General features: G+C 33.0%; 1 protein-coding gene across 4 annotated transcripts; it reads left to right on the top strand.

Moving 5' to 3' along the window:
* The first annotated feature begins 4 nt into the window (after window positions 1-4).
* LOC124307651 (unconventional myosin-IXAb) lies at window positions 5-11711 on the top strand. 4 transcript variants are annotated; one of them, XM_046769567.1, is made up of 11 exons: window positions 5-767; window positions 1490-1550; window positions 1631-1902; window positions 2327-2528; window positions 2929-2940; window positions 3685-3847; window positions 4018-4095; window positions 4320-4477; window positions 4590-4712; window positions 7695-7839; window positions 7920-11711. In XM_046769567.1, the coding sequence occupies exons 1-11, from the start codon at window positions 613-615 to the stop codon at window positions 8273-8275; spliced, it is 1725 nt and encodes a 574-aa protein (XP_046625523.1). In that variant the 5' UTR covers window positions 5-612; the 3' UTR covers window positions 8276-11711. The 4 variants fall into 4 exon arrangements, with proteins under 4 accessions (XP_046625523.1, XP_046625525.1, XP_046625524.1 ...); XM_046769569.1 differs by having other exon boundaries at window positions 7-722; XM_046769568.1 differs by lacking the exon at window positions 2929-2940 and having other exon boundaries at window positions 7-767.
* The last annotated feature ends 1072 nt before the right edge of the window (window positions 11712-12783 follow it).

Below are 12783 nucleotides of genomic sequence, written 5' to 3'. Positions count from 1 at the left end.
AACCGAACAGTTTCAGTCACCAAAAAGTTTCGCGATCGCTGATTGTCCTTATTACTACATCGACCAGCAGAAGATGGGTAATATTCTGTGACGTTTAAGAACACGGATTTAATAAAGACTTGCCGAGGCCATATTGATTTTTTGAAATGAAGTGAGAGAGGTGTGGTTATCTTTCCCCCCCGTGGAAATGTTTTCATGTGTCCAATTGTTTTGGCTGCGGTCAGTTTGAGAAAGACCGTGGTTGAAAAATGTCGGGGTTTAACAGTCTTAATTATTTATTCAAAAGATAGGTTATATTTTGTGGCCTGTTGCAGGCCACAAAACCAGTCGCGTTTCAGGAATGCATCGTGTATATTCGGATCGGCGAGGTTAGGAAATCCCATGATCCACATAAGTTCGACAACTGTTATACGTTGGCTTCGTGTTGCTCCGAGCTGCCACAGGTAGCAGCGCCTTGTGGTGGGGGGGGGGTTTTGTTATCGTCGCGGTGTGGCGCGTGGTAGAAGTGTCGTCCGTGGCAGCGACAGCGAAGTTCCTGGACGACCTGGACGCCAGTTCGCGTCCCACGCGCACCGCGTAAAAAGTTTGCGTGGGTGTAACACCGCGTGTATAATGAGCAGCTGGACGGAGAGGATGCATCGTCGAGCGGCGACGTTGGGAAACGTCGTGACGAGCTGCGGGCACCCATCCTCGGTCCCGCCGTACCCTAGGCGTCTCGAAAAGTTAGTCTCTTCAACTTCACTCTTGACTGAAATCCCGTACTTTTTGTAAGCTTCTTTAAACTTTTGCAAAATTCTGTACACACCAAACTTATCTTTCTTTCAATTTTCCAATTCCATTATATTGTTGTTTTGCCATTCACCTGCATTCTTGGAATCAGCGTTTAACCAAGATAGTGTAACTGCACACTCTCCCAACGGTCTTGAGTCCTAAATATTGCTCATTCTCATGGATCGTTTCAACTACAGTCTTCTCCTTTTCCCTTGTTTAATTGTCACTGCTGATTTGCTTGCTGGGTTTATTCATCTCAAAAAGATGAGTTGGAAAACTTTTGTTCAGTGTTATATTTACTAAATCCTTTTTTATGTCTTTTCAAAGTGATGAAGTAATGTGAAAAAGAGAGAAAAAAGTTACGATCAGCTTCTAGAAAATGATGATCTCATTTATGTAGTGCAACCTTCTAATTAGAAACTAGTCTGGTAATTATTCCTAGAATATTATAAATGCGAAATAAAGTGAACAGTAGAAAGTTGAATACTAATATTTATCAGTTATGCAACAAAATCACCTCGATGCTGTTTTCCTTTTCATAATTAATCAGACAGCTGTAATTTGAATATGTAAATAATACCTGATAATTATTCCAGTCGTTAAGATAAGCTTTTACTTTCAATATCATAACAGAAAATAATTGCTTTGAATTAGAAACTTGTACATACTTGAATGCTAGTTGAATATCTGGTTTGTCTTAACAATAATATTGTTTCAGAGTGAAGTTTGGAGTACCACTGGACGAAGTTTGCAAGAATGATATACCCGGTCCTTTATTGGTAAGAGTTTTTCATCAGCTTCTGAAATACCAAGGTTTGTCTTTCGTCCAATGTTCATGCATTCATAAATAACATTGCAGGTTCTGATTCTCAAATTAAACAAAGAAGCACCACTTAGAAAAGATGTTTTTCGTGCGCCGGGACACCAAGGAAACATGAAGAAGCTTATACATTTCTTGCAAACCGGTCGACTGGTGAACATGGATAATTTTAGTGTCTATACCATAGCCAGTGTTCTCAAAAAGTTCCTACGTAAAATTCCTGGCGGAGTATTTGGCAGAGAGGGTGAACAGCAGCTCTTTACAGTCATACAGTTGGATAGCATCGAGCAACAGAGGGACCAGATTCACAAGTAAGTATAAGTGATCCGTACCTGTACCCATTAAACAACTTAAATAAATTTAAAAATTTTACTCATGAGAAAGGAAGTACACTTTTTAATTTGACAACTGTATGGTGCATATTTTCATTCATTCCATTTCACTCGTCTTACAGTGACTTTTTGCTTGTATTTATGGCTTTGGAATAGAAATATTTCAATTTCTAATTGAAAACGTATCATTCAAGGACTATGTTTCGAACGAGGTGGCATGTCAATTTATAATCTGATAGTGAAACTAGTATCATCAACAAAAAGAATTGGTAGATTAAGATTGCGATCGCACAATACTATTGAACTTTGGACTTCTGTTGGAACTAAATTTTAGTTAAATGACATATAGGTTTATGATTCGTCTAACTTTTAAATGACTTTCTTATCTATCTGTTTTCTATAGATTAATCACATCTCTACCAGTCTACACACAGCGCTTGCTTGTACTATTGTTTGGAACGTTCAGGGTAGTCGCAGTGAATAGTGAAAGAGCTCGGACAGGAATGTCCAGCGAAGCTCTCGGAGTATCTGTGGCTCCTTCCTTTTTCCAGAGCTGTGTAAGTGATGGAAAAACAGCAAAAATGGAAGATGTGCTCAGGTTCAAGGTACGCTGACATCTTATTAATTTTTTCAAACTTACTCTGTGCGAATTTTTTCCAAAATATGTCATTTCCTTTGAAAATGGTAGTGGTTTTATAAGATTTAATCATTGTATTGGAGCTGGATTATATTAACGAATTAATATTTTGAAATAATGTAAAGATAATATTCAATAAACATGTGATGAATAATACTAACGCATAACACAGAGTGTAGTAGTAAACAGAGTAGAATTCAAACATGACTTGTCATAAACGATGGTGTGAGTGAATTTTTTAAATTCTTTAACTACACATACGGATCGCATAACAATATTGGATTTCAATGCATGATGAGCTGCGCTCACTTGGTGTGCTGCTATATCATATAACCATTTGTTTTATGTTTGCTTACAATCACCATCAGGCGGAGGTCTCAGTAAGTTTACAACATTATCAATTGTGTTACATGTTTGATTTTTGTACCATCCCAAGGTTGCTAACTAATTTACATAATCTCATTGTGTCACTATCTCTCATTTGCATTTGTGTCTCTCATAGTGCAATATATAATGTTGCGTTACAGGTAATAATAAGGTGTTGTTGCCACCTTGTACCAATACTATTCTATCAATCGTTTCTTGTTTTCACATCTTCTTATACCTGAGTATAAGGCGCCTGATATCGAACACTCATTACTGCTTCAAAACTCTTGAAATGAACCACATGCTACAGCACAGCCAAATTTCACTGTTCATATATTTCAAAGGTGAAAAAAATAGATGTCAACAATTTAATTCTGAAAAATCAAATTTCTTCCATGAAGAATCACAAGCTCTACGCGAATTCTTAGAAGCTGAAACCATCATTCTGTAGTTTGAATCCAATTTTCCGGAAATTTTTCAGACTCATTCCATTTGTCGTTTTCTTCTTCAAAATACATAATTTTGTATTGTACACAAAAGTGTAATATTCCGCATTATTGATATCATATTTACCTCTTGTTTCACTCTACCTGTATTTCTGTCATCTTAGCTTCATTAAATTGGTACAATTAAATTTTGGTTATTATATTTAGAATTTTATTAAAAGATATTTCAAATGAACATAAAGAAATTTTTCTTAGTACTTCAACATATTAAATTAAATTGAAATTAATCAATTTTATATGAATTTTTCCCAGGTTGCAACTCGAATAATGAAGTTCATGATAGACAATTTTGGTGTTTCAAATTTATTTGGAAGGGAAAACTATGAGTTTTATGCTCGTATCACAGGAAGAATTTTGAAGGTTGAAGAAGACTGGATTTTCAGCTTTCGTTATCCTCCAGATACGGTAGTTTCTAGTAAGTATTTCAACACACCAAATAGATTATAGGCCTAGTCAGTAACCAGTCTCTATTCATCTTAAGAATAGTATTTATCACTCTACGAGAGCCATGCACGTAAATTACAGTGCCAAGAATGGGTTTGAAAGACAAAAGAAAAAAGTTTCAAGTCAAATCATTCGTTTCAGGGCAGTTATCGCTGGAAGCAGAAAAGACATGGCTACAGTATGAATGTGAAAGATGGGGCCTGAAATTAAATTTAGAATGTAAGTTCAGAATATTATTCCTTATGTAACATTTGTAATCTAATACTTTCATGCATGAAATTTTTGCATTAACCCCTCAGTAGTTTATACTGGACAATAAATTTCAATAACTTGATTCAGAATTGACAATTCGTACGTTCAAATGAGGACAACATTCTTGAGAAGTAGCGGCTTTGAGGAACATCACATTGTTTCTTTTCTAAATAGAAACTGTCTAATTTTAGCAATGTCACATCAAGAAGAATCGCAATCCACACCAGCTTTAATACATGTACCAGAATCTTTGGATCTTACATCGTCTCTTGGAATAATACCCGAAAATACTTTACTTGAGAGTTACACCCGGCTATCAGTTAGTCTGGAGGAGAATGGCTTATTTCAGGTTAGTTTTAATTGCGTATTTATAGCATCAAATTTTATTCTACTCTCAAATAATTGCACTTGGTTAAAACAAAGAAAAAAAAAACATTTCTCAAAAAAATAATTTACTACAGGCTTCAAGCAGATCATCCAGTAATGGCAGCCATCATTCGCGGCATGCCGGTATGACGCTAGACGAGCTCAGAGCTGTCAACCGGTATGCAGAGAGTACGAAGAGTCTCAGTTACTTACCACAGGTAGGCGTGGGAGAGGCCTAAAAGTTTTGTATTGTAGACATTTGCTTAATATTCGTGACTGAGAGAAGCATTCCAGATTAGGAGTTGTCAGTTGAAAGAATCTTCAATGTAGCACTGCTTGACGTTCAAATCTAAGACCTAATATATAAAACACAATTACATAATCTGATAGTGGTACTGAAGCTATTATATAGTCCAAAGAAACAGCTGTGAAGGAAACGACTGACAATAAGTTTACATACGTCATGTATTGGCTTCAATATTACTATATTAGCGCGTAACGTTTTGCAAAGAGAATTTTTTAGTCTGAGTAGAATAAAAACTATACACAAAAAAAAAACATAAATGGAGATATGACTCGTAAAGACTTAGTTGGTAAAAAGTTAAATAATATTTGCCTCGGAATCTCAAATTCATTTTAAATATTTAATGTAACGCTTCAAAGTACGAAATTCAGAGAAAATTGAATATTTGTATTTTTAGGAAAATTAATTTACTTCGAAAGTTCTTTGTTTAAATTAACACTTTCCGGTGCTCAAACGTGTTGAGAAACATCTTTCTCGTTAATTTATTTGTATTGATGAGTTAATTCGTTCGCTGAGCTAAGACTGTAATTGGTCATTCCGTAACTGAGTACAGATTTGAGATATTCGATACATCACATTAGTTCTCCATAAATTGTTTAATGTTATACACATAATTGTTTTTTTTTTATTTCCGGTTTTAAACGAATAATTGTTATATGTAGGTGTAATATTAAAGCGCGCAAAAATGAACAATTTTTCTACCTTAAACACGATTCAAAGACTTTAATAAACTAGATATAAAATATGAATTAAGGATTTTTCGTCATGATAAATTAGGATATGGTATTAACTTAAATATGCATGTTGATAGTCATTGTTTTCAGACCATACTGTAAAATATCATTATCGCACTTTAAAAAAATGGTCAAATAGTAGAGCAGTTTCAAATTTGTTTTGTTACGCCTTTTCAATGATGCTACTTCTTGTGTTCCATCAAAATATCGAAGTTTAATCCTATCGAAAATAAAAAAAATCATCGTAAATAATATATCGCATCAACTGTTTGAAATATTGTCACTCACCTAGAATCTAGTTGTGAGATTCAAAGATTAACTTTGAACTGGGTAATTTTGATATTGAAATTTGGCAGAGTTTGTCCTATTATTGATACACAGCTTGAGATTTATCAAAGTTGTTAGATACTCAGAATGTCCATGATAATCACTGTTCAAAAATTAATTTATATTATGCACAATAAACCCACAATTGAATAATGCGGGCGTGCAGGCTCAGTCCACCAAAGATTGCTTTTTACTACTATTACTGCCACGATTTGTCCTATCATTAATATTATTACTGTTATTAGTGTTGTTGTTGTTGTTGTTGTTGTCATTATTATTATTCTTATTATTATTATTAGTAATTATTACTTGTATTATCAGACATTAGAGAATGCTTAGAGCTATTGTGTGTTTGTAAAGCACATACCTCATGAATTGTACATTGAATAATTTGTCGCTATGTTAACTGTGGTCCACGTATGAATCGTTGTTTTAAAAGTAGTTATCAGATGAACCTGAATCTCCTGAATTTTAGATATGCACTTGAAAAAATCTGTACCATAATTCTACCCGTACCTAGACCAAATCATATGTTGGTTTGAGTTCATGTTTTAACGGATATTGAGAGAGTGCATATTAATTTCAATTGTGCAACAGTACCAAGTAATCACCTCAGCTCTGGTTTGGTTGTATTACATATCTTGTATTTTTGCCAGACTTCCATAACTACTTCTAAATACCGATGCGCTTTCTGATATTTGCTTTCATTTGTTTCTGAAACCGAAGAATCGAATTGTTTGTTCTGATTAAACACAGCTTTGTTAATGCATCACAATTTTTAATTATTAAGCTAACGTTAAACTCAAAGAAATTATTAAAATTTCTGTCTCTCCTTGGAGGCATAACAACAATACTATTTTTTTGACATTCTATGTTTATGAGCTCACATTTTCATATCAGGTGAAAACTAATACTTTTCTCTTTAACTATTTTTTTTGTATTATTTTATGAAATCGCACAATCTGATTTATCCTACTTTGTTACGAATCTTGAATTGTATATAAAAATAAAAAATTATTTACGCTATTAATTATTATTGTCATACAAGCATTGCATGATTGTATATGTTAATGAATTAAGGAGACTGATATCTTTATGTAATTTTCATATTTAAAATTTAGACTACAACGTTAACTGTATGTACACAAACAAAAAAAAACGAAAAACTCTTGTATCCCAAATATTATCAATAGATATTAATACATTCATGAATTTTTGTCGTTATTTGCTTTGCAATGCACGCACTAGTTATTTTCAAAAAAAATATTGTTTTTTCGTTAGACTTCAATTCCGCACATACACGTACTTGCTCTTGTTTTTTGTTTGTTTATTTAGCTCACTTGCTTATGCATGTTGCACGTTGATCACGAATTCTTTACCTATTTTTGAAAATAATTAGTGCCAGCATTATTGGCATCTATTTTTTTTCTCCTTTGTTGTATACTTAATACTCATCCCAATCATATTCAATTAGTTGTATCATACCTTATGATTCGTACTGTATTCGCTCGATATATTATAATTGTTCACTGGCCTTATTTTTAGTAAGTTATTTCTTATGAATTCTAAGAAATGGATCATGTTCCATTAACACAGCAAACGTGTAGACATATGTATAAATCAAATGTAGTATTGAGTATTTACAATATTTACGTGTGCTAAAACAAGAATATGAAAAAGTACAGGTGGTATTCTTAAATTGCAACAGCCAAATTTTAATCCGTGATTCAAAAATGTAATACTGTCTATTCGTTCATACCTGTGGGTTTAATGTTGGGTATTTTCACTACTTAACTTTATTGCGTTTTTAAGGTGAATCTGTTTTTTTCCTTTAGGTACATGAAAGGCAGACAGCAAGAATGAGGACTAGATCAGAATGGTTTCTAACACCAGTAGGTGAACGAATTGCTGCCACAGACAGTGACCCCACAGCTATGCATATCTTGCGCGGATCAAACAGATCATCTTCTGGTAACATCGGTGAGTACTTCCACAATTTTAAGTGCTACAATTATCAATATAAGAGGGATTCGTGAGTGAAGTCTTAAATTTATCTGTAGCTGCAGGGCTCAGTGTGAGCGCAGAATCTGTAAAACGACCAAGTCTGCGTAGAACCTCATCTCGAGAGAAATCACGCTTACATCGCAGCTCGTCACGTAGAAATAAGGAAAATGGAGCGAAGGTTCGAGCTGCTGAAGCTTCGAAATCTCGTTCTACGGAAGTCACCAAATCAAAGATAGTTAGAGTATCTCTTGAACAACCAGCTGAGAAAATGTTGAAAAATAATGAAGAAACACTAAACGATAAAGACGGTACAGTCGCACAAAGAAACGACAGTCCCATAGGGCCACAAGATTGCACTGAAATGGACGTGCAGACGTTTCATGTTACATTGACTTATAAACCAAGAATATAGGAAGATGATAAAAGAAGTCGATATTTAGGCAACTTTATTTATAATTACGAAAAGAAAGTTCAACGTCAGATTTGTTTCATGACATTGACAACTAGCATTGACTCTGGTTATCTTGTAACGTTATTCAACTCAGAACCAGCCTGTGACAATGTGATGAAGTAGATCGGCGTAGCTTTGTTGAAATCAGCGCTTAACTTCAGTCTCAAAGAATTGAAGTATCATAATTTATAAATAGGTAATAAAGAGGTATGAACTGCAAACTCTTGGGACAAACAGGAACAAATGGCAAAAAACAAAACCAAAAAAAATGTATAGAAAACAGGAGCTAATACGATAAATGTAAGAGATAATACGTAAGGTTTTGCATTTAAAGTTAAGCTATTTCCAGAAAAAATCGTTTTTACGCAGCTAAATTGTCCCAAAATTGAAATTACCAGTACACCATTCCACGTGCATTTAATAAATCTTAATTTAATCGTTGTACGTTTGCATAATTAAATTAAATTATGGTAGCCAATCGAGTTTGAATTAACAAAGCTACAAATTTCTTGGATCACAAAATATTCTCCATGACTTTCAAAACTAATGGTCCAGATACCTATGTTTCGAATGAAGTATTAATTACGATTATTATTTCGTTTTGCGATTTCAACTACTTTTTAATCAAATTGTCGCTGATTTAGTTTTTTTTTTTTTTTTTCTCAATTTTTTGTCTTACATTTGGAAATAAGTTAGGTACATCACTCTTATTTTATGTTCTGTCGACATCGGGTGAAATCGAAAATCACTTAGCTACTTCATACAAAAAATAAAAGTGTTCGTAAATTAGAATATAAATATACTGAATTACGATGTGTGAGTGTTTCATTCGGTGTACCTTGTATGCACACATACATATGCTTCGAGTGTGCATTCCTTGTGTGCTGAATATTGACAACGACGACGCGCGGTTTTACATGTATTTGTAAATTTAGCAAAGGCGTGAATTTCAATGTACCTAACTGTGTAACACCAATAATTCAGTAGGACGTAAAAGTATCTGTGTAAATCATTATTACCCTGTAACTTAAACGTAACTGTAAACCTATTATTAACTTATTAATTAACTCACAGTATATGGATAATGTAACATACATATTTATATTAATGCTAACTTGGTCAATTCATGTTTTTAAACTCAAGGAAAGATCACACGGTACTGGATGGTCAGCAGTGCACGTCTGTCTCTCTTTAGGTATTAATTATGAATTGCAAATTTGAGCAAGCACTTTAAAGCCTGCTGAAGATATATAGGATTAAAAAAGTCGCTAATTGTGCAGCCAATAATACAAAACTTTATTTATATCTTAGGTCACATATTGGTAATCGTTACGACAAACATATCCATTAAGCGCAATAGCAGCTTAACAATTTATACAATTGTTGAGTCCAATTTGAATGCTACTATGAAAAATTTCTTACACACAATTCCCCCTTGGGAGAAATAAGAAGAAATAAAAAATATTGTTCTAATCATTACGACAGAGTTATGACAATGCACAGACTGCAGCTGAAATTTAATCAATGTAGAAATTGTTATTAATTTGTTATTAAATTAGCCATTGAATTGATTAAATTAATCCTATATAATTAAATTGAGAGCCTCACTTGTTACATGAGCGAGGACTGAACATTTTCATCCGCTGTTTGAGTACTGAAACATTTTCGAATCTTACTCGTTTATCAAATATCTCAAGTTTGATTATTGTGACGATACGGCTATTTTATTTTAATTCATACCACTGATGGCCGTGATGTAAAATAATAAAATGTCACGAATACCTGTCAGTACATTTTAATTGAATTAGTAGTATCTTCTGAGTTTTAAAATGTTTAACTTTTACTGTAATCAGAACAGTAGTTTTCGTGGCAAGTCCCTATATGCGGACATGCCACAAATTCTATTTTCTGTGCTACCTCCTGGGAAAAACGAAAATATTGTGTAGTTTTTATAAGCACATGAAAACTACAAAGTAGTCGAGTTGTTGACCGAGGTAGCACAGAAAAATATTTGTTACGTTATGTATTTATTTTGTTATCTTAGAAAAATCTCACATGCTAAAAAATTAGGCAAATTAGACAAATTCATTTTTGGGTACTACAGGCTTAAACTTTTATATAAGTAATTTATTTCTTGCATATCACTAGAACCTAGAACCTTGAATAATGTTGTTATCATCATTTACACCTATATTATTAAGTTCCCTTCAATTGTATACTGAATGTCGACGTATCATGTTTTCATTATTATTTAAAGTAACTATGCTAGAAGCACAAAATTTTTTTTGCATATCACAACAGTTCGTTTATAATATTTCTAAAGTTGCATATATTTATATAGATTCACTTACCATCTGTTTCATCTAATAACGTTAGATTCATCTTTGGATTTAGACTTTTAATGATTTGTTAGGTATCGTTAATCGTCTTCCATAAATTATATGGTATATTTTATAATTGTAGTTACGAATATAAAGTTTTATTTGGTTCAGTCAAAATCGAAGGATATCGATGATCACGTTTTAGCAGACTGAGGCAAACGTTTCACGTATTGAGATTTCATCGACTAATCAAGCTTCTATTAATAAACGTTGATATAATAGTAAATATTAACGGATTGTTTAATGATAATGGGGAGGGGCAAAAAGAAACTGAAGTTCAATCAGTATTAAAATCATTATTTTGATACATATTAAAGTAACTCAAAATAATTAGTTTCAAGTTAATAGATGAAGAAGATGGTATGTGAGATAAATCGAGGATGGTAATCCTTGGTGAAACCAAATTATCTTGTATTATATAATTTGTCCACCAACAATCACGAATGACGGCTGATAAATTTCGTCTAGTAGTGAAGTTGTCGGTACAAATTTTTAAATCTGTATGGTAATAAGAATTAACGTATCAATCTGGTAAAAGGTAATAAAAAAATACTGCCGTACCAATTATCGAGAAAAACTATGATCCTGAGCTTTAAAGTTTCTCCTCAGGATGCAAGACTTGTTCACAGAACGGACCATTCCCTTATGTATTTAGGCAGCATGAAAACATTTGCAGTATTTTAAATGATTAAGGAATCTTTTGTAACACTCATGTATAATATACATTAGACCTGTCCTTAAGAAGGGCAAAATCGAATTTTAATGGTCTTACCCCCCAAATTGGTTTGAAATAATTCAAAAAAAAAAAAATGACAATTACGGCAGCGGTAAAAAAACGATTAAAAATCCCGAAAAACCAATGCTTTTCTTATGGGAAAAAGTAAGGCTTCCTAGGCGTGGGTAAATATAGAGGGAAATTTTTTAAAAATTCGATTTTGCCCTTCTTAAGGACAGGTCTAATATACATGATAGTGAAAGTCAAAAAAAGAAACCAGAAAACAAGCATTTTTCATGTTTTACACAGAAAAACTAAACTAATCTCTATCCACAATAATACCGATATTACGTGTTAACCACTGTCCATGAAAGTAGATGTGAAAAAGTACATGAGCCATTGTCATTTTTCAAAATGTGAATACTGTACGACGCTGTGTTTGTTTCTATATTCTGTCTCTTTTGACAGGCTTGACTTTACCGACTTACTTCATCGCACTTGATGGAACAAATTCTTAGTCTTTCCACATTGAGGTTTTGAACAAGCAACATCTAAAAACCATAGCTAAGAGAGTTCTCTAACATTCATGTGCCTCTTTTTTTATGGAATTTCTGCCATTATACCACGATGAAAAAGGGCACGAATAGTGTTGAGAAAGACAGATTGGACGAAAGGTTGTAACTTGAATAATATGGTATGCTATGAGCTTAAGATGACCAATGGTCCAAAAAAATATGCCAAAGTAGCAGAACGATCGCTCTGTGGTGCGCGAGGTCCTAGTGTGTAGTAGTACTTGTCATGCCAGAGTTATTTATATTTAATATAATTATACTTGTTAACTGATAGACACTAAATTAACTAATTATGTAATATATCGTATTGCCGTATTGATTAGCTCGTTGTATTGAGTCACGGTACTTATTCTAAATAAATTGTTGAAAAAAATCGGAACACATCAATCCGACATTTATAAAACCTTGTTTGCCGATAGCTTGTGCAAAAAAAAAAAAACATTTTTGAACATAGTTTTTTTTTAGAATATATCTTTAATCTCTAAGAAATTGGATCGAATCACCTTTTACTTGAACACTAATATTTGATAGTGTTACTAAAAATGTAAATTTCCGTTTCTCAATGCAAACGAGTTATCGATACAGAATGATATCTATTATCTATAATATACTGTAGCTAAAACAAAAATCCTCATGCGCCAACTTTACACTTCAGTATTTCATCTTGTCCATCCTAGATCTCTTACTTATTACACACATATATATATATATATATATATATATATATATAAATAAGGATATATATATATATGTATATGTATACGTTTTTATTTTGTATTTCGATAATATAATTATTACTTT

Source organism: Neodiprion virginianus, chromosome 6, assembly GCF_021901495.1.
Source record: "Neodiprion virginianus isolate iyNeoVirg1 chromosome 6, iyNeoVirg1.1, whole genome shotgun sequence".
NCBI classification, from domain to species: Eukaryota; Metazoa; Arthropoda; class Insecta; order Hymenoptera; family Diprionidae; genus Neodiprion; species Neodiprion virginianus.
This window is presented reverse-complemented; position numbering and strand designations above follow the sequence as displayed.